Here is a 22661-nt window from a genome sequence, read left to right on the forward strand (position 1 = left end):
CTTTACAAGATGAAAGTAGGTTAACTTTGAAAGTTTACAGTGAGCTGAATAAAAACTACCTAGAACAGAACTAAATTCACCATGATCTTTTGCCAGCCTCTACTGTTGTTAACATGGTGAATAAAGAAAGGTCACTACTTTCAGGACCCCATGAATTAAATAGCAATTTTGTATCAAGGTCCAAAAAACATACATAACTTTTCGGTGTGCTCTTTAAGGCAGTAAATTCACACAGATGTTTCTTTAATATAAAAACCACAAACAATAGCTGTATTAAAATGAGCTAGATTGTGGAATTATGGAATAGTAATGAACAACTTGACTACTACTGAATTGTGAACTCGGAGTCCACAAAGACCTAGAACCTGCAACAATTATCACGATAATAATTTACCTTTTAAGGTTTTAGACCAGTAGTTTTCAAACTTTTATCTTTCCACTCACATACCACCTTAGGTAATATTGCGGCCACTGAAATTTCAGTGGACATGACGAAAAACCCAAACAAGGTGTTTTTAGAGTGAATCAAATGGATTTACTCTTCATCACCCGTGCAATCATTTTAAAAGCCAGATCACGCACTCAACGTGCGCTGATGTCATCATGCACTGATGTTACGTGGCCAGTTCGCTGCCTTCTGGGAGTTGTAGTGTTGCTCTTGTACTGCTACAAGACCCCCACCCCACCCCCATCCAGAACCGGCAGAAAGGTTTATCTGTCTTTTAGGTGGTTGACCTCTGCAACGGACTGTTGGCTGCTGCAGTGGGAAGACTTGTCCACATGAGCTGGTTTAGTGAAAGACTGTGGCTTCCCCGTAATGTCCAAAATTCAGGGCAATCTAATTTGTCTGAGTATTGTACAAGGACCTTTATAGGGTGTCTGCAAAAGTTGACCAAGTGTTCCCCTGTGGACGGAGACACATTTGCAGTTTTTGAGGTCTTCAGGACACAAAGAAGAGTGTTCTCCATGCAAAGATGGTGGTGTGTGGGTCAATATTCCTACCGTCTCCCTTAGCCTACTCAACAGTTCCTTAGGATCATCACTGGATTGAAACAGTAGGGGTCAAACTTCCATGGAACGACCAATGGTGCACTGTACACGAGCTCCACAGATGAAGCTTGGAGGTCATCCTTTGGAATTGTTCTAATGCCCCTAATGCCTAGTAATACCCATGGCACCACACCAGCCCAATTCGGGCCCTCTATCCAAATCATCAAGGCTGACTTGAGATGCCAATGAAATCTTTCCACCATTCCATTGGGCTGGGGATGATAAGTATGATGAATTTTTGTACTAAGCAAGTGACACAAGGCCGTCCACAGCGAGGATGTAAATTGTGGTCCTCTATCCGAAGTAACATGCGCCGGTAAACCAAAATAAGACACCCAGGAACTGAGGAATGCCCGAGCACAAGTGTCTGCAGTAGCATCCACCATGGGCATGGCCTCAGGCCATCACATAAACCTGTTTATTACTGTAAAAAGATAATGACATCCTCTTGAAACAGGAGGCAGTCCAACGACGTCACGTGGACATGAGTAAAATGCCGAGTAACTGCCGGGAAGGACTGCAGTGAAGCCTTAGTATGTTGCTGAACTTTTGCTTTCTGGCAGGCAATACAGGACCTCGACATTTGAGTAACATCTTTTTTAAGACCGTGCCACATGAACCTGTCCATCTAATCGATGGATGTGAAAGACCATGCACAGTCGAATACTCAACGTTTCCATGAGTGAATGTCCCGTTGATATATCACAGAGGAGTAGTTTGCCATTAACTCCAAACTAGACAGCTTTCAATTCCAGGCTCGTGATTGCAGTCCGATAAGCATTAGTCTCATGGTCATGTTCTTGGGCCGCAGCCAAAGCTGTGTAGTCAATACCTTAGTCTACAACAAAACTTCGAGTGGAGCAGAGGAGGGAAGTGCATCAGCTACTACATTGTCTTTTCTGGAAATGTGTAGTTTTTAGTTTTTTGTGGAGAATTGTGAAATGAATAATTGGTATTGTTGTCAAGCTGACCAGGGCTCTGCAACCTTGGAAAATGCTAATGTTAACGGCTTGTGGTCAGTGTACATAGTAAAATCTCTCCCCTCCAAAAAATAACAGAAGTGTCGAATAGACAAGTAAATGGCCAAAAACTCCTTACCAAAAGCACTGTATTTCTTCACTGCTTCATGAAGATGGCGGCTGAAGAATGTTAACTATTTCCTTTGCCCACTGACGTATTGATGAAGTGCACCTCCTAAGGCCATACTGGAATCGTCTGTAGAAAGGGCAGTGGCTGCATTTAAAACTGGGTGGCTGAGTATAGTGGCATGAGTCAGAAAATCTTTCATCTTCAAGAAGGCATTGTTTCCCTCTTCAGTCCAGTGGATGGTTCTGGCATTTCCAGACAGTAAATCGAATAGAGACTTAAAGATATGAAGATACTGACAGTAAAAATTTACCATTCCCAAGAATTTCTGCAGTCTTGAGTATTTGGTAATGGCCTCAACTTTGGATGGCAGTGGAGTCACGCCTTCCTAAGTAACCCTACGCCCCAAGAAATCAAACATTTCTTGTCCAAAAGCACATTTATCCAGATTGATGGTCAGTCCAAACTTCTGAAGACGAATAAAAAGTGTACAAAGATGTTCCAAATGTTCTTCCTTAGTCTGACTGGCCACTAAAATGTCATCAAGATAAATGAAGACATTGGCCATACCAAATCCTAAAGCATCCATCACCTGTTGAAATGATTGAATGGTATTCGTAAAAATTCGAACAACCCAAACGGGGTAATTATTGCAGTTTTTGGAATGTCTTCTGGCTCTACTGGTATTTGGTGATAGTCATGTACCAAGTCTATTTTGAAGAAGATCTTTGGTCCATGCAAATTAGCCGAGAAATCCTGAATACGAGTTATCAGATAACAATTCGGGATGGTGGCATCGTTAAGCCACCTGCAAACTCCACGTGGTCACCAACTTCCATTGTGTTTCGGGACTATATGTAATGGAGATGTTCTGGGACTGTCGACCTAGTTCCTCCATCTTGACAAACTCTTCCTTAGCTAAATGCAGCTTCTCTGATGGCAAACAGCATGCTTTAGCATGGATAGGAGGGCCCTTAGTACAAATTCGGTGAGTAACACGTGCTTTGCAGTGGAGGCAGAAAATTGTAGAGTAGTAAAATCAGGGAAATCTTCCAACAGCTTGGAGAATTCATCTACTGGTTTACTAACATTTGAAGGCACAGAGCAGGGGTAGAGGCATCTGCCAGAGAAATCGTCTGAAAAGTAGTTCCTGTGGCGGTGAGAGCAGTGTAAGAAGCCCAGCCACCACGCTAAGAGTCGTTAACGACTGTTTTATTTGAATCTCGCGCGTGCCCCTTTAAGATCAGCGTTGGTTTGGTCACCACTTGCGTGACGACGTCACCACGCTGCCTGGGGCGTGCACCGTGCGCAAGGTTTGACTGAGTAAGAAACCCCCAACGGCACCATCTTCCCAGGGCCGCCCTATCACATGACGTTACAAGTGGGGCCGGTTCGCCCTGAGCGAGTGTGCCACCACATTCTATCTATTAGCCAATGCCCTTTTAAGTCAACAAGGAATGAATGAGCCCAAAGAAAATCTGCACCAAACAAAGGTCGGGATATTGCTGTTATAATAAAGGGCCAAGTGTAGAAATAATTCTCGAACTTGACATTCATCTTCCTGGTGCCTAAGGTTGGAATGTTGGAACTGTTAACTGCTCATAGTTGTAGGTGCAGGTTAGGATGGCGTGTCAAAAATCTGTGGGTGGAAATACACTAACTTCTGAACCCGTGCACACCAGAAATTTTCTCTGGGACAACTGGTCCCACGCATACAGTAGGCTTGCAGGTTTCTTGCCAACCACTGAGCCCTTACTGGTGGTTGGCCTGGGTCTTTCCTGCATTCAGGCAGGATGGAAGGCACTTGTGGGCATTTACTCCCCAACACCTGTGGTAATAACACTAAGACAAGGTGTCCACGAGCTGCTTGCTTGTCTTGGGCCGTTGCAGTTCATAGGGAGTGATGCGCTAAGAGCGCTTGAGTGTGACATGGGGTCAATATCAGAGGTTTTGGTTGCGCAGACTTGTTGTTCCTTGCTGTGCTTTTTAGCTAGTCATAGAATGTCTGCCTCCGCCACTACAGCCCTTGGGTCTTCAAATGAATAACAACAGTCTAATATCATCTGGCATTAGCTCGAAGAAGAGCTCCTTGAATAACATATTGGACCTTTCGCCAGCTGCCAGGAACAGCATTTCATCCATTAGTTCTGATGGGGAGCGGTATCCCAACCCATCGAGATGTAGCAGTTTGACCTCCCACATGCCACATTCATGAAATAAAAGTGCTTTTAAAGCGTCATACTTGCCGGTACGTGGTGATCCCTTAGGAAGTTGCCGACCCTCTTAGCGACACCCTGGTCCAGGCCACTGACTAGATGGCAGTAACAAGTGGTGTCCAATTCGACTTTGTGAAGGTGAAACTGTGCTTCAGCCTGTTGGAACCACAGTTCAGGCTCAGCCGTCCAGAAAGGTGGTAGGTTCACAGCAACGGCTGCAGAGTCCATGTTTGTCCAAAAATAAGTTTCTGGATTTGTCAGGGTCACCAATTGTGGCCATTGGAATCATAGTGGACATGACAAAGTAACCACATAAGGCTTTTTTTTAAAGAGTGAATTGAACGGATTTACTCTTCATCACCCACGCAACCTTTTAAAAGCCAGAATCACACGCTTGACATGCACTGATGTCATCACACACTGACATCACATAGCCAGTTCGATGCCTTCTGGGAGTTGTAGTGCCGCCATAGGGCCGCTACAATATCCCTACGAATCACAAACCACCTATGGCATAGGGATTACTTAAGGTGGAGTGTAAGTGGAAAGAAAAAGTTTGAAAACCACTGCTCTATACTCTTGATCAAAACTCACTGTGGACTGTTTCTCTTTCCATGGATGGTGGCTGACCTGCTGAATGTTTCCAGCATTTTTCTATTTTGTTTTCAAGTGAAAAGGGGCCATAGGCAAATGCTGAAACCAAGATGCTGCAAAGAGAAAGGTTTGGATAAGTGGGCATTTGCAAGACCTGTTAAAAAGGGATGAGAAGAAAATAACTGCAGAGCAGATTAAGGCTTACCAGCAGAGGTAACATGAGCCAAATGTTTATGGAAATGAATGCTAAAAGGTAAATGAAAGGATAAAGCTGTCAAGAGACTCTAGGAGAGTTAGTGAGAAATACAGTGACTTATCCTGGATTCCAACAATTTGGAAATCCTAATGCAACACTCTCTATTGGTATTAAACAAATAATTACAGGTAAGTGTGAAAATATGGACATTGCAATTCCAATAGGTAATGTATACAAAAGTGTTTTCAATTTACTGAACAATCTCAGGTGTGGATTATAACCCTTTGGTAGATTGCTTGATAATTGCCCAATTGGCACTTAGTGATTTTGCCCGATTTCCATCGAAATCTACTGTTTGAAAACAAAGATTGGCCACTACAGATGCTCCTCTACCTTCAATAGTTCTACCAATGATTTTTCAAAGTTACAATGGTACGAAAGCAATAAGCATTCGATAGAATCCGTACTTTGAACTTCGATCTGTTCCTTCACATGCGATATGCAATACGATACTCTCTCGTGATGCTGGGCATTGGCAGCAAGCCACAGCATCTACTCAACATCCTTACCATTGGTAACTTTAGTTTAATGCTTCAAACATTCTCAGGCTCAGTGTGCTTTTAGCTGTGTACATTAATGGTAAGTTCACAATACAACTCAACACTTGTTATCAATTGACAGCAGCACCACTGTATTCTTTTTCAACTTACCATTTTTTTCCACATATGATGGGTTTATCGGAATGGAACCCCATCGTAAAGTAGAGGAGCATAGGAGCATCTTTATTAGAAATACATACAGAAAAAGCATGCACATCCTCAGTCTAGTTTCTCAGTATTATTATTAGGTAAAAATAAATGTTGAACTAAACTGAAATCACCTTCTTTCAGGTAACTGGACTTTTTAAATCTTTCATGATTTTTTTTAAATAGGTTTTTAATTGCTGACCTTTGAACAGAATCTGATGTGATATGCAGGTTTAGTTACCATATTTCTCCATGTGCTCCTTGCCAGCACTTCCAAATAATTGTGGAGTTATTGGAGCTGCAGAAATCCCATACTTGTTATTCAACACTTCACAGTGTTTGTCTAAGGGATTGGTCCTGTCTAGGAACTGAAACAAAAAAATAGTAATATAGTCAGACTCCCAAAAGAATGCAGTATAATTCATCAAGGGAAAGATGTTTGCCCAAATTGGACAGAAAAATGAGTTAAATACTTTTAGTGTAGATTTAAAGTGTTCCAACCAGAATCAAAATTAATTTTGTGAAAACTTAAAAGCTTTACATATCAAAAAACAAATAAAAGTTTATAAAGGCAAAAATGTATATAGTTGGACCACTAATAAGTGAAGGTGTAACCTTTCAGTTGGAAAGAAATACAATACTCTTAAAAATATTTTACCCCTATACTTAACCAATCGTGCCAAGAAAGAATTACAAGTGAGGCATAGGAAAGTATGGAATAACCAACAGACATAAATATTAAAAATGGTCTTAAAGGATCAGTGAACTTGAAATGTTAAATTATCTGCTTTGAAAGTTTTTCATACGAGTCCATTAAGGAAATACACTCCAGAATATAGGGGATATTAGAAGAAATGCCATAAAAAATAAAACGTTATTTCAAAATTGCAACAATAGAGCATATGATGATGAATTTTACACTCCTGTTTAAATACGGGTGATGGAATAAAATCAGTTGACCATGGTCTTAAGCTTTCTGTAGTGACAGGAAACCACCAAAAGATTTTAACTTTAAAAAGTAATTTTCCTGCCACTTTAGACATTTGGGTTAATTGAAGCAGTCAAGGAACTCATGTCAAATTATCTTTGAAAAAAATTAATAGAAAAGAGAATAGAGTGAGAATGGTACAAATTTACTTACAAAGTTTAATGGAGTACAGCAGAAGAGATGATTTGGAAAGATTGAGGCACATGGCAGCTTGAATAAATAAATGATTAATGGATAGAAAGCAAAGTGTTGAGATAAATTAAAGAGTTTCATTTTTGCTAGTGTGCAACTCATTGCACACAATAGGGATTTGCAAAGGGAACAGTCTTATTCAGATACATGGGGTTGGTGGCATATCAGATTTTGGCAGGGATATCATGTTAAGGGGTAATGAACTCTGAGGAGGACACAGCAGACTATGAAAGAACTTCCCTCCCAAATGCTGTTCAAGTATTCATAGCATTAAGATGCTTTCATTGGTAAACTGAACCCTAAAATTTAATGCATACATGCAACAAAATGCTGCTACTAACCCTTCACTTTCTCCAACCTTGATATCTGTTGCATGAAACATTGAAGAAAATGTACAATCTCTAGCAATGTTCTGCAGGCTCCTCCAAAAAAAAAACTGAAGTCACTGTATTCAATGTGCTCATTCTATTAAGAAGAATTTTGATATACGGAATACTACTGGATGATAGGACAATACTCAGGAATAAAATTGAAAATGATAAAGTTGATCATTACATGTTTTTCTTATGAATGTGTCACTATACAATAGACAGCCATGTCTATAACAGGTATAATGTTTTCTAAATGAAAGTCTCCATAACACATTTTCATACAGGAAGGAAAATGATTGGGAGGAAAAGTGGAAAGAAAATATTAAGAAAACTAAAACTGAAAATACCTTTCTATTTTTAATTTTAGATATAGAGTGTCGGCAGTTTTTTTAAAAACTTCTTTACAAAAAGAAAAGATTGCTCTGTCATTTATTGATGCAGATTCCAAAAGCTTTAAGTCTCAACTTACAGAAGTACAATTTAAAGATACCTGTACTTCAAATTTTGTTTCAAACACCAAAGAATTTCTCTACCTTTGAAGTAAGAGATCCTTTTTCCATCTTTTCAAATCCCAGAGCAAGGGCACAGTTAGCCAGTCCTTAAAAAAGGCAATATAAATATATGCACATAGTATTAGTGGGAATAGAAATACCTTACTGAGTTACTAATGTTAACCAAAACTGTATCTCTCACATTGATTTCAATTACATTTACCAATTCATATTCTATCCTAAAATATTTTGTGCATCATGTTCAAACCATTGATATTCATACTCGAATACTTTACCACTCATTTACCTGAGAGTACCACCTTTGCCATCATAAAGGTTTAACCAGCTTATGACAAGTCACTGGAGGAAGAGGACAATAAAGGAACTTCATAACACTTCAGATTGGGGAAGTCTAATTCAGACACCATAGCAAAGCAGTTAAACAGTGATTTACCACAAAAAGATGTTCCAAGGTACTTCAGAGGAACATCAGCCAAAATGGAAATGGAGTCAGGTGACCAACTATCACAGCAACTGCCTCAAAACTTACTCAGAGCTTAGCTTTAAGGATTCTACTTTGCAGAAGCTTCAGGGAGGAATTCTCTGGACTGCAGCTTTTTTAATTAGTTACTTAAGGTTGAGTGATTTAAAAGAGCAGCATAGTGGTTCCAGTGACCCAATTTCAATCCTGATCTCCAGTGCTGTCTGTGTATCATTTACATATTCTCCTTGAAACAGTATGGGTTTCCTTTGGGTGTTGCAGTTGATAGGTTAACTGGCCACTGCAGTTTGACCTTGAGTGTAGGTGAGTGGTAGAATTTGGTGTGTGGGGTGTTGATGGCAACATGCAGAGAATAAAATGCGTCAGGGCCACATTTGGGTAAAGATGTACACTTGAGAATCTGTTTCAGTGTTGTATCCCTCCATGACACTAAAATCTGGGATAATAACAGCTGTAGTTGAATAGTTTAGATATCTGAGAGACAGAAGGTTGAAGGAGATTACAAAAGTAGAACAACAAGAAAATGGAGGGATTTGAAAACTGATATTCACTCTAGCACTAAGGTACTGCCTTTTGGAATTCTCGAGGCGACAGTGACAGTTGCAATAAAAGGTGACTTTTTTTGTTTTTTTATTAGACATACAGAACTGTAACAGGCCAATTCGGCCCTACAAGTCTGTGATGCCCATTTTATATCCCATTAGCCTACACCCTGGTATTCTTTTTGAAGGAATGGAGTGCATTGGAATTGTTAAATGTAAAAATTAATGGAAGTGTGAACAAGAGACTCAGGAGATGATGAACCTATTGGCTCAGATGAGCCATTGGAGAGAATTTCAAGAGAATCAGTTTTTGAAAGGACTGATCTTTGCTTATATTTGACCTACATTTGAAGAACTTCGTAAGCACAATAAGGTTTTAGGTAACCTGATCATTTGTTTCTTGGAGTTTGTCGTTAATAACTTTGAGGCAGATTAAAGGTGATGATACTAGGTTAACAGTAATGGGTAAAACGATTTACTATCAGATGCATGTGGTCAAACCTCCTCTGTGTGAACAAACAAATCCAGATGACGTGTCTGCTGCTCATACTGGGGCAATCAGACTAATGAGGGAAGCTCCAGCAGAAGACATTGTCAATTTCATGATATGAGAACTAGCCCCCACTGAAGATTGTCTTGGCCTATTCTCCATAATTCTCACCGAGGTGGAGATATCTCATGTAGCCGATAAAGTAAATGATGTTCACTCATCTTCTCCTTCGGCAGTCCCAATTTGGTAGATTCTGGGGTGGCCAAGTGTTATGGAGAGAGCATAGTTAATTCGTGAGCTGGCACCTTCTGTCCACTCCAGATATGTAGCCTCCAGGTTTTCAGTGCCACCCTGTATCTCATCTCACACCCAGGAAATGGAACCAAACTATAGGACGAGTGAGCAACTGTTTATCTCTAGTGACAGCATTGCAGAGTCAAGAATACCCAGTGCCTGTGTGGTTTCATCGGAGTGCTCTGGTTTCCGCACATCGTTCAAAATGTTCATGGGGGGGGGTGGGGTTGGAATTAATTGGGTGTATTTGGGCTGTATGGACTCGTGGACCAGTAACACCCCTCCGCCCCACACTGCATCCTTGACTTCTGCAAGCAGCAAGGATTAGTGACAACTCCTCTTCCATCATAATCGTGAACGCTTGTGCCCCAGGAGGCTGTGTGCTCAACCTTTTACACTCATGACTGCGTGGCCAAACACTGCTTCTGCTCAATCTCCAAGATTTCAAATGACAGCAGGGTATCAAAAAAGTAGCAAGAGAGGATAAAGGAAAGAGATAGTCCGTGCCATGGTGTCAGATAATAACCTCTCCCTCAGTGTCAGCAAAGCAAAGGAGCTGGTCACCGACTTCAAGAAACAGGAACTTTGTCATGTCCCCGAAATCCCTTTCTAACATTAATTGATAGAAGGTCCCCTATGTGTAAGTTTCACAGCTTGTAATGGGAACTCCTCTGCTCAAGATTTCAAGAATCTGTAGAGTTGTCAATGTAGCTCAGATTGTCAGGCATACCAATCTCCCCTCCATCAATGACTTTATCGACCTCCTGCTGACTCATGAACAAGGTACTCTCAATGGGAGCCATACTCACTGCCTCCCACCCCACCCCAGAGGCCACAGAATCTTTAAAGGGAGGCCACGGAATGAAATCACAAAATAATTTTGATTTTTTTTGTAGTTGGCAGAAAAGATTGGAAGAAACCAACTAAACTTGACTGTTTTGCAGGAAAGGGGGCCCATAAACTTTGAGTCCCAAGGGGGCCATAGCCAAAAAAAAGGTTGAAAATAGCTGTCCTTGGTCACAGTTCCTTCTCTGAGAGGAAGATGCACATGCTTCCAAGACATCATCCAGATTCAAGGACATTTTCTTTCCTAAATGGGTCTCTCACTGCCCTTGCAAAGCTTTGTTTTAAACGGTGCTACTCTCTACATCTTCCACTTTGTTTTTATATTTTTCTCTATACTAGTTAACTATTGTTACACTACTCCTGACACGGATTTGTTTGTTTATTGTAATTATTGCAGTACCTGCTGGATGAGTTAACTTGCCTGGACAGCATGCAAAGCAAAGCTTTTTACTGTATTTTTCACTGTGACAACAATTTAATTCAGACTTGGTTGATGAAGTATAAAAGATGTCTTACACTCAATATCTGTAAGTATGTTCCTCTACCACCCTGCATCTGCTGGAACTCTGACAATGAAGGCATAACTTGGACTATTTCCCACATCGTAAGAGCCACCTCTTTGCAATAAGATACAGTACTGCTTTAACAATGCCAACAAAATGTCAAATTGTTCAAGGAAAATACTATTTACAGACCAAGACCTCAGACATCTTCCAGGAGTCACCTGTTATGTTTCTGAGGCACAGACTACCTATACCAGGTACTTTAAGGCAAAATCCTCCAAATGCACCAAAAGGATAAGAAAACGAATGTCAGCGATCTCCCCCAAGCCAATATTCACAGCCCCAATGTTTTACTCACTCTCATGTAGTTCATTCGTATCCAATAATAGTAACTATTCAATCAGTATCAAGGTAATCCAGTTTTCATGATACAAATTTAATAAATTATAAAATTAGTGATTATATTTGGGGGGATACTGAAGTAACATTAGATATTTTGCATATTCCTTTGTTTAATATCTTTGTATTTACAATAAACTAACCAAAGAGTTTTGCTAACCCTATTTAACACAGAAGCTTGTTAGCTTACCTCCTTGTATCAGCTGTCTGGCCATGAACAGGGCTGTCGATCCAGTCGAGCAGTTGTTGTTAACATTAATGATGGGAATTCCAGTCACTCCCAAACTGTGGTAGATTGCACGCTGGCCACAAGTTGAGTCACCTTCATAAAGAGGACACCATAAGCTGTTACTCCCAGACCTGAACCCAATTATGCCTACAAAAGTCTGTCAATAAAAGCTAAAATAAACAACACACAAGCAGTGTCCTTTATCATTAAATAAGATCACAGCCTATCCTGTGGTTCATCCAGCCCCTCAGCTTTACTTGAGGCATAGCAATTGCACCAGGAAGGCTCCACTAACCTTGACAAAACAATCAATTCCATTTTTTGCTGAACTTTATTTTAATCAATTCACTTCAGTTAATTGTGCTTTTAAGTGAATTTACATTTCTAATTTAGTAATATATTTTGCTCATTTGGAATTCTCTCTATAGATCTTTTGATAGCCGATCCAGGGCAGGGCCTCAGTTTGCAGAGAAACACGGAGGTCTGGAGACACTCTATTGTAATAAAAACACAGAAATGCTGGAGGAACTCAGCTAGTCTTGCAGCGTCCACAGAAGGTAAAGATATATTACCGATGTTACCAGCATGAGCCCCTCTTCAAGGTATAAGCAAAAAGCAGGTTGATGTCTGAACAAAGACTGGGGAGAGAAAGGGGGAAGAATGGGTGGGGGAGGAGACCAGACCAACAGACAAAGGGTGTTAATTGGATATGATAAGAGGAAAGGTGGGAATTTATTTTGGTTCTGTGAAAGGAGACAGAGGAAGAGAGGGAAAGGGAACACTAGAAAGGAAAGGAATCAAGGGGACAAAGAAAGGGGCTGGGGGTGGGGAGAAGATTTAAACAGAAATTGGAGAAGTCAATGTTAATGCCATCCAGTTGCAGAAAGCCTAGACAGAATACAAGGTGTTGATCCTCCAATTCATGGGTGGTCTGAGTCTGGCAGTGCATGAGACCATGCACAGGCCTCAGTTTGCATATCCCAAGACTATCTGCCACTCAGTGCACTCTGCCTTATGGAACAGAAGCATCCAGATTTCTGGGAGCTGCATGGTTACAAAAGGAAAGAGCAATCCCAGCCCTAATAAACCACCACGATAGTCCAGGTCTAATGTGATCCAACCCAAATGATCATGAATATTTTATGGGCTTAAATTTGATTTCACTTGTAACATTTCACAACATCAGGTCATATCACAATCAAGTGAAACACTAAAGTCCGGAGGGCTCAGGCACGAAATGATGGTTCTCTGTCTTCACCTCTTATGGACACGCCGTGACCTGCTGAGTTCCTCCAGCATTTTTGTGATGCCACAATGAAGTATTTTTGAAGTTTAATCTGAGCTGAATAAAGAAATGTCAACCAATTTGATCATATAAATAGAGACACTGATGCTGTATCCACTGACAAAGGAAGGATGACAGTGTGTGAGCAGTTTTAAAGAACATCACAATTGTGATAGTTTTCAACACAAGATTCACATGGAATCTGATCTTCTGCCTGATAAGAACGACCATATTAATCAGCTACATGGCTCTTACAGTAGTTAATCCTCCAGAACTCTTCCCTTACCATACACATAACCCACATAAGCTTGTTCCACAGCAGAATATGCAATGCCTGCATCAGCCAGTGCCTTGTCCGCTATAGGGGGAAGAAAATAAAGAATTACATTTTCTGATCTGCACAATTTATAAAATTCAAGTTACTGTCACTAATATATGTAGCAAGTGTTAGTTAGGAAATAAGTCATTATGTAAATAAACAGTCATCTATTCTACGTTGTATTGCAAAATCACCTTTGCTCTGACTGCAACAGGTATCTTGAGCTTCTAGTTGCACTTCAACTCCCCTTTCCGTTCCCATACTGACCTGTCTCTCATCAGCCTTGTCCTCAGTGAGGCCAAGCGTAATCTAGAAAAACACCACCTCATATTCTACTCGGACAGCTTGAAATCAATTTTCCATTTTCAGGTAACCCACACCCCTCTATTCCTTTCCCACTCCCAAGCTCCTTTTCCATCCCTCTCTCCCATCTGACTCCATCATTCACTCTCCCCCCCCCCCATCTCTCCCATCTTCAATATAAACTCCTGAAGAAGAGTCTTGACTTGAAATGTCAACACATCCCTTTTACCCTCACAGACGTAACTTGACCTGTTGAGTTCTTCTAGCAATTCATGAATCTAACATCTAGAGCATTTTACAGGTCAACTGCTATCATACATTCCATCTCAGAAACACAGGATATCAAATAAGCTCAAAATCTCTGTTGTTTGTTTGGGATAAAATCCAAATGATTGACTTCTTGGTCAAATTTTATTCTCAGACTTTAATTTTAACATCTAGAAATAAGTAACATTTTATGGTTTCATAGCATCTTGTACATCATTCTATTTTCTTTCAATTGTCCAACTTGTCATTACAAATAAGCAACAAAATAAAAACAATCTAAATTATTCACATACCTGCTTCTTTCACCATGTCAGGATAATCCAGGTCCCCAGGCTTTTCAAACTAGAGTGGGGAAATATTATAGAACATAGAACATTACAGCACAGTACAGGCCCTTCAGCCCACAAAGGTGTGCGGTTCTATGGAAGCCTACTCCACAACAATCTAATTTTTCCTCCCCTCACACTCAAACTATTTTTCTTACATCCATCTGCCTATCTAAGAGTCTTTTGAATGTTCCTATTGTACCAGCCAATGCATTCCAGGTACCCACCACTCTCTGAGTTAAAGAACCTACCTTTGATATCACCCCTGAACTTTCCTCCACACCTTAAACCAACATCCTCTGGTATTTGCTATAGTCGCCCCATGAAATAGGTGCTGCTTGTCCAGCCTACCTAAGCCCCTCATAATCTGATATCATCCTTCATTGCTCCAAAGAGAGAAACTCTAGCTCTGTCAACCTTGCTTCATATAATACATTCTCCAATTCAGGCAACTTTCTTGTAAATCTCTGTGCCCTCTCCAAAGTATTTATATCCTTCCTGTAATGAGGTGACTATTTATTGATTGCCACTAAATCTTAACTGCTTCCTACTTGACAAGTATTGGAAGAAATTTCTCATTAAAGACAAATGTATGAAACTCATAGCACAATAAGTAACACCCAAGCATCTCTTCAGATTTGGAAAACTGAACAAATAACCTTAACTCCAGACCTATATTTCCAATAGAGGATTTGGATGTGCTGGGTTGCTCATAATGCTCACTTACAACATTTTACTCTCTGAGAGAACAATGCTTGTAAGAGATGAAAGAATACTAAATCCCACCAAAGCGAAGACCCAGTAACATGGTCCATGGTTCGATAATTATGCTACTGTCCTTCATTGAGTGGAGTCATTTAGTCTTGATCACAATCCTAGGAAAACTTTCCCCTAGTAGTCCGAACTGTATTTTCTTCCCGACTATCAGGGCAGCTTTTAATTGATTAATTCACCAAAGAGCCCTAGAAAACCTGATGACAGTAGGGAAGGGTCAAAGGAACATGAAGTAAAATGGTTACAATTGACACCATCTTCATCTGTTTAAAAAAAAGTTAGGAGTGCTTCCACAGCCTGTATTCAGGGGTTAAACCTAGGAGACAATGTTCTCCTGGTTCCTTCAGTGAGGGTGTGTTCTTCATTAATTTCTCTATTTCCACTTGTGTCACCTCCAAGCTCACGTTGTCTAAAACCTTAAACCATTGAACTGACCATTGGCCCTTTCTGACTGCTGTGTTAATTGATATTGATGACTGGTTCTCAGGGATTACCTCCAGGCTTTGACATGAGTGAACACCACGCAACCCCCGCTCATATTCCAATAATTCCCCACCACACTCACTTAGTTCCATAATTGAGGAAAACAAGCCTGAGGAGTAAAAATAAACAAAAAATCCAAAAAGCCCATGTACAATGGCTCTCACTGTTCTCTATTTTTTTTCTAGCACTTGTCATTCCATGACAACCGTTCTTTCGCAACCTCATGCATGGAATCTATATTGTGACTTGGTGTTGTAGGGGAAGGCATCAGCTAATGGAGGAAGTGGTTAAGATTCTTGCAGATACTTCCCTGAGGAAGACAACAGGGAGACTTGTCTGCAATTACTACAGTTGGGTATCAGTTTGAAAATGAGCATGTCCGTGACTCTCCAAGATTTACAGGCCCACTTTTCTTTTCCCACACAAGAGAAATAAGATACAAAATTGTGTCAGAAGTATTTCTCCACCATGTTTTAACATTGCCAGCAAGAATTTGGTCTGCTCAAGAGCCTTGTTTTACATAACGGTGGATGGCCTTCTCAATCTCTTGCCAAGTAGCAGATTGTGTTCCATGGAATAGAGTTTAGGACACTTGCATACAAAACTACCTTGCCAGGAGAGGTCTTCATGATGGTCCTACCAGCAGGTACTGACTGCCTCTCGGTCTGATAAGCTCTTCTACACACTTGGTTTCAGCAGGGAAGGTCTGAGGGTGACACACCTCCTAGACCTTTTCCATTTGCATGTTATGTATTTGTGATACACAGAGACATGAAGCTTCTCTCATGGTTTAATACAACTTAAAGATGGTTTCCTCCCCCCCACCCCCCAGTACACAATATATATGAGTGACAACATCACAATGAGTGTAAATACATAATAAGTAGGTGTATATACATAACACTCCTCCTCTCTCTCCAAAACAAATGGTCTGTGAAAATAATATATGGGCAACACTTATACTAAACTACGTGGTACCCCTAGACAAATGATGAGGATTACAATTACAGAATAACACATGAATGAGGGGATAGACTGGACATAGTCTTTCAGTCATCCTGGAGGCCATCTCTCTCTGGGATTGTCTTAAAGTGGTAGAAGCCATTGGGGTACTTTCCAACTTTTCTGAGTTTTTGCCTTCTGTGGTGACACCTCCATTGGTGGTACAGACTGTAAACTTGGTCTTTGGTGAACCCCATTGGGACTTTCCATAGGACTGTGCTGTTGGGTAGGATGTAGTGTAGAACTGTTCTGTGGAGCCACAGGGCTGCTCAGTTGAGCAGTCAACATTGAAGTAGACTCTCTATCTGAAGACATTTCTAGAACGTCGATGGTAGGTTCTAGAATCTCATCGGTGTCATGAGTGGTAGGCGTGGCCATAGGATCATCCACCGGCCTCAATTGGTCAATGCGCCATTTCCATATTTTAGTTCCCACCAGTATGAAATAAGAACAATGACACATTTGTTTTTAAATGGATAACTCCTCTCACCCATGGCCCCCTATTAGCCCATTAATCTTGTACCAGTACTAGTTCTCAGACTTCTAGAGATCTGGGAGACGCTGATTGTTCCATTTGAAGGCCGATGTTTAGATGTACTGTAGAAAGTCTTGTTCTTAGGTTATGCCCAAACATCAATTCAGCTGGTGTTTCTATAGCTCAACAGAAAATCTGCAATTTTGAGGCTCCATGATGCATTTAAGAATTTCTTAGTCTTCATTGCCCTTTTGAAGGTTTGTACAAAACATTCTGCTTCCCCATTTGGGCTTGGGTGGTAGGTTACTGACAAGACGTGTCGTATAAGGTTATTGCGTAGGAATATCTTAAAGGCCTCCAATACAAACTGCGGACCATTATCAGAAACTAGTTCAATCGACAATCCATACAATGCAAATATACTTCATAGTCTTTCAATTGTCTGGTCCGTTGTTGTTTTTCTCGTGTGTGATACTACTGGCGATTTTGAGTGTGCACCTACAACAATAAGGAAATTGTCTCCATAAAAGGACCTGCATGAATGATCAATATAAAATCAATATAAATCCTATTCCATAGTCATGGTGGCCATTTCCATGGGTTAGCCTCGGCTGGAGCTTTGGGTTGGATATCTTGACAAATGCTAAATTTCCTTATCATCTCTTCAATATCAATGTCTATTAAGGGCCACCAGACAGGCATATGAGCCAATGCCTTCATCCGAAACATTCCTGGGTGGTTGTTGTGGAATTCTGATAATATGGCTGGTTGCCATTTTGTAAAGATGATAGTTCTGGTTCCCCACAATAAACAACCTTCCTCGACTGATATTTCAAGGCACCTTGTGTAATATGGTTTTAGTTCTTCTGATATAACTTTGGCCTCGGGCCACTCATTTGAGGTGAAGTAAATGACCCTTAATAATATAGCTTCTTTTCGGACATCTTTGCTGGTCATCTTTGCTGTAATTGGTAAACAATGAAGCTGTTCTTGATTAACAGCTGTAGCCTCCGCCATCCATTTAATTATTTTGTCTTCCATTTCTGTTAAAGGTAAGTGAGATAGTGTGTCCACATGGTTGTTTTGGGTTGCTGGTTTATGTTTCAAATTATAATCGTATGCAGCTAGTAGCATGGCCCACCTTTGAATTCTTGTTGCAGTTAGCACTGATATTCCTTTTTAGGGTCTAGAATTAAATTCAGTGGTTTGTTATCTGTAAACTTTCTACCATACAAGTATTGGTGGAACTGTTTGACAGCAAATTTGATGAGCCCTTCTTTTCCCAGTTAGGCAATGATTATGTTTACAAGTTGTCAAAGCCCAAGAGATGCAAGCTACTGGTTGTCTCTTTTTCCAATAACTGTGATAGCACCATTCCTAATCCCACTGGCAAAGCATCCACCACAAGGGTGACTTTTTTTCCTGAATCATAGTGGATGAAAACATTGTCGCTGGACATTAATAGTTCTTTCAAGTGATCCACTGCATTACTAAACTCTTCATTCCAACACAGTTTTTGGTCTTTTAACCATATAACCATTTACGGAGTGGAAACAGGCCATGTTGGCCTTTCAAGTCCAACATGGCCTGTTTCCACTCCGTAAATGGTTATATGGTTAAAAGACCAAAAACGGTGTTGGATTAAGTGTTTAGTAATGCAGTGGATCACTTGAAAGAACTATTAATGTCCTTTCTCAACAATCGATTTAGCGGGTTGCAAAGCATTGACATCTTTGGAATGTGCTTCCAGTAATGGTTAACTAAATCCAAGAATGACTGCAATTCAGCTCGGTTTGTTAAGTATGGTGCTCTGCAGACAGCTTTGGTACCAGCAGAATCTAGTCTGACTTCTTCACTGTTAATTGTAAAGCCCACGTATGTGACAGAAGGTACGATAAATATACACTTGTCCTGTCACAGATGGACATTTGCTTGTTGCAACCAGGTTAGGATTTTTTTTAGGTGAGATGGATGCTCAATGTCATCCCAACCTGTAATTACAATGTCATCAAAATAACATCCTACGTTGATGCCCTGTAATAATTTGTCCACGGTCACTGGAAATATTGTCGGAGCTGCTGATTTTCCATATGGCATTTGGATATAAGTGAATAACCCTAAATGAGTATTAATTGCTACATATTTCTTGGAGTCTTTGTCCAACTCTATTTGTTCGTATGCTGTGATAAATCCAGTTTTGTGAATTTCTTTCCCCTGTTCAGGGCCTGGAATAATTCTTCTATTTTGGGCATAGGATGTTCAGGTATCTGCAGAGCCTGATTAATGGTGACTTTGTAAACACCACAAATTCGGATTTCTCTGTGGACCTTTCGCACTGGCATGATGGGAGCAGCCCAACCACTGTAATGAATTAGTTTCAGTACTCCCTCGTTGTCTAATCTATTGGATTCCAATTCAATCTTTACTTTTATTGCAAAGGGTACCATTCTGGGCTTAAAGAACTTGGGTTCCACACCTGATTTCAGTTGTAGTTTCGCTAGCACTCCTTGGATTTTACCTAGGCTTTTTTTCAAAAAATGTTTGATAATTTCTTGAGAACTTGTTCCAGTTTTTGCTGGGCCTGCTCTTCCTGACTTATGTTCATTATTGATCCAATTTCGACCCAGTCTAATTGAATGTGTGCTAGCCAGTTTCTTCCGACTAGCACTGGCCCCTTCATGTCCACAATGTAGAGGGGTAGTCTTCTTGATGGACATTCTTTGTATTGTATGTTCATGTTGCACGTCCCAAACATCGTGACCTTATCCCCTGTGCATTTAAAATCGAATTGGTTTTATTAATGGGCAGTTGGGGTAGCAGTTGTTGTTTTATATATAGGCATTAGCCACACTACTGCCCCCCTGTGTCCAACTCCATATGGAGAAATTAGTTGTTGATTTTCAACTAGATATAGATTGTTGAGTTTTTAAAATCATACATGATCTCTGATGTCTTGTCTTCCTCCAAGTCATTTGTTTATATCCTGGTGCTGGGGCTTTCTTCCTTTTCTTCCACCTCACCCTGGATGGGTGCTTTCGGTATTTTGGTTTCTACCTTTTATCCATTTTTCCTTTCCTCTCTTCCCCCCCCTCCCCCCAGGGCATCTGGCCCTGTTGTGCCCTCCTTTATCACAAAGGTGACATCTGGATTTCTTGAAATAACAATCATTTGGACTGTGGTTGTATTTCCCACAGCAGAAGCATTCTTGGTGGGAAAATTTCCCACAGTCCCATCCATATTGCCACTGTTAAGTATTTGAGATTTAGTAATACACAAGTACACAGAGACGTGAAGCTTCTCTCATGGTCTGATACAAGTTAAAGAACACAGTGCTGTCTGCTCTTTGGGTCAAACTTTCTTTGTAGATCTCAGCATTCAGATACCTGTTAATTTGTTTATTCTCCTTGAAGATCAGATGGTATTTTCAATTAAGTATCCCTTGCTTATAATTAATTAGTTCCTGCTTTTTCTCATCACATTAATCACAGTATTAACTGATAGAACCTAAACTCACTTTGCAGGTATTATAATGTATTCAGGGCAGATCAGGCACTAACAACACACACCTGACTCGTCGGTTGGAAGACATCAAGTGATTATTGAATCCTTCAGTATTGATCAGACAAATGAATCAAGGAACAATTCCTCTGCATAATGTAGAAAAATTTCCACTGGATCATCCACTGGCAGGTGATCTGATAAATTTGGTCTAATCTATAAATCCTGGATTTATGATTGGAACTTGTGCACATTAAGATCCAGAAACAATGCTCTTTTAACAGCTAAGCAAACACAGAACCATCACATCAAGTATCTATCTTAGATTACTCATTATCACCTGGAGAATAAATTAATTTATTTGTAACAAAATATTGCTTTACTGCTCTCACTTCTTTAAGGATTCTGCCATGTGTTCAAGTTTATTTGTCATCCGATTGTCCAGACATAACTCACATACGACAAATGATACAGTACATAGATGCAGTACATATATCCAGATATTAAAATAAATATGACCAGCCAAAAATCTGGTCCAATAATGATTTGCAAGATGCAGTGGGGGGAGTATGTAGAAGTTATTTTGGAGACCTCTGAATTCCCCAGTGAAAAGCAAAACAATTTTGAGGAACATCATAACCTCCACCTCTCACGTTTCTCTAACGACTCCCCCCCCCCCCCCCCACAACCCCAACCTTAACCTTGATACGGTAAATCAGACCACAAACACCTGAACAAGGAGGAACACAGGGAAATGGGAAAAGCGATTCTGTTGATAAGACACCAACTGCCCACTGTAATACAGGCCAAAGTATATTGCACCAACTGATTACTTTGTGTACGTTCACTCCACACAAGGCGTCGAATCCAGTCCGAAACTATCCCAACCTGTGTACCGGTGCATTTGCTCCCCTCCGGGCTGGTTGTGACCCCAGAACCGGTCAAATCAGCTTCTCCCTGGGACACAACCCCGCCACCCCCCCCCCCCCCCCAAACACCGCTCTCTCTGCTGCCAACAACTCCGCTCCACGGCACCCGCGCACAAACCCAATCGCCTCTTCTTCTCCGAGCACAAATACCTTGGTCATCCCGACTCCCACCACAAACACTCTCCTCTTGGTGGCTGCCATGTTTTCCATCGGAAACACGATCCCTTCCGCCGGAACAACGTCGACTCGCCCTTGCACCTCCCTGCACCCGTCAGCCCCGCCCCCCAGTGCACAGCCCCGCCCCCTGTCCTCCAGTCCGCCAGATGGCGCTGTTCTGTCTTCCGCGTGGGCTCAGATTTCGTCCCGCCTGGACTCGTCTTTAGATCATCAGAATCATTTGGGCAAAATGATCAGGAGTCGGGGGTTTATTCGTTTCCGAATGTTGTACCGAGTGGTCAGATCGGAATATGCTGCTTAATTTGATTGTGGAGAAGGCTCCTAGAACGCTTCCACCAGCGTTGTCTCCGCTCCATCCTCAACATCCATTGGAGCGCTTTCATCCCTAACGTCGAAGTACTCGAGATGGCAGAGGTCGACAGCATCGAGTCCACGCTGCTGAAGATCCAGCTGCGCTGGGTGGGTCACATCTCCAGAATGGAGGACCGTCGCCTTCCCAAGATCGTGTTATATGGCGAGCTCTCCACTGGCCACCATGACAGAGGTGCACCAAAGAAGAGGTACAAGGACTGCCTAAAGAAATCTCTTGGTGCCTGCCACATTGACCACCGCCAGTGGGCTGATATTTCCTCAAACCGTGCATCTTGGCGCCTCACAGTTTGGCAGGCAGCAACCTCCTTTGAAGAAGACCGCAGAGCCCACCTCACTGACAAAAGCCAAAGGAGGAAAAACCCAACACCCAACCCCAACCAACCAAATTTCCCCTGCAACCGCTGCAACCGTGTCTGCCTGTCCCGCATCGGACTTGTCAGCCACAAACGAGCCTGCAGCTGACGTGGACATTTACCCCCTCCATAAATCTTCGTCCGCGAAGCCAAGCCAAAGAAAGAAAAAGGAGAAGGCTGGTGTTGGCCTTTCCCGATCAGCGTCAACTGTTCTGCATTCCATGCCCAGCACCGAGCTGCTGGGTGCAAATAAATCATCGTCTCGGAAAGGGTTCCGCTGCCTTCTTGCACAATCGGCGGGGTGAACTTGCCTTCTGAGAGCAACTTCCATGTTTAAAACAATCTCAGTCCCTTTCTAACTTT

The 22661-nt window shown here is 41.3% G+C and overlaps 1 protein-coding gene and 1 long non-coding RNA gene across 3 annotated transcripts in view; both read right to left on the reverse strand.

Annotated features, from left to right (window-relative positions):
* Window positions 1-21651, reverse strand: part of scp2a (sterol carrier protein 2a) — a 111950-nt gene extending 90299 nt beyond the window's left edge. The window contains exons 1-6 of one of the 2 annotated variants that reach the window (XM_069938481.1): window positions 21547-21651; window positions 14203-14251; window positions 13307-13378; window positions 11697-11828; window positions 7973-8037; window positions 6130-6256 (exon numbers count right to left, since the gene is read on the reverse strand). In XM_069938481.1, the coding sequence (XP_069794582.1) occupies window positions 6130-6256; window positions 7973-8037; window positions 11697-11828; window positions 13307-13378; window positions 14203-14251; window positions 21547-21606 (505 nt within the window). In that variant the 5' untranslated portion in view covers window positions 21607-21651. Of the gene's footprint in view, window positions 1-6129; window positions 6257-7972; window positions 8038-11696; window positions 11829-13306; window positions 13379-14202; window positions 14252-16100; window positions 16271-21546 lie in introns of those variants that run through there. The other variant, XM_069938482.1, reaches the window with a different exon arrangement.
* Window positions 4946-5193, reverse strand: LOC138762756 (uncharacterized). The gene is made up of 2 exons (XR_011357121.1): window positions 5152-5193; window positions 4946-5059 (listed from the first exon to the last, which is right to left on the reverse strand). It is a non-coding gene; the product is annotated as an uncharacterized lncRNA (long non-coding RNA).
* Window positions 21652-22661: the final 1010 nt, after the last annotated feature.

This window comes from Narcine bancroftii, chromosome 5 (genome assembly GCF_036971445.1).
Source record: "Narcine bancroftii isolate sNarBan1 chromosome 5, sNarBan1.hap1, whole genome shotgun sequence".
Classification (NCBI taxonomy): domain Eukaryota; kingdom Metazoa; phylum Chordata; class Chondrichthyes; order Torpediniformes; family Narcinidae; genus Narcine; species Narcine bancroftii.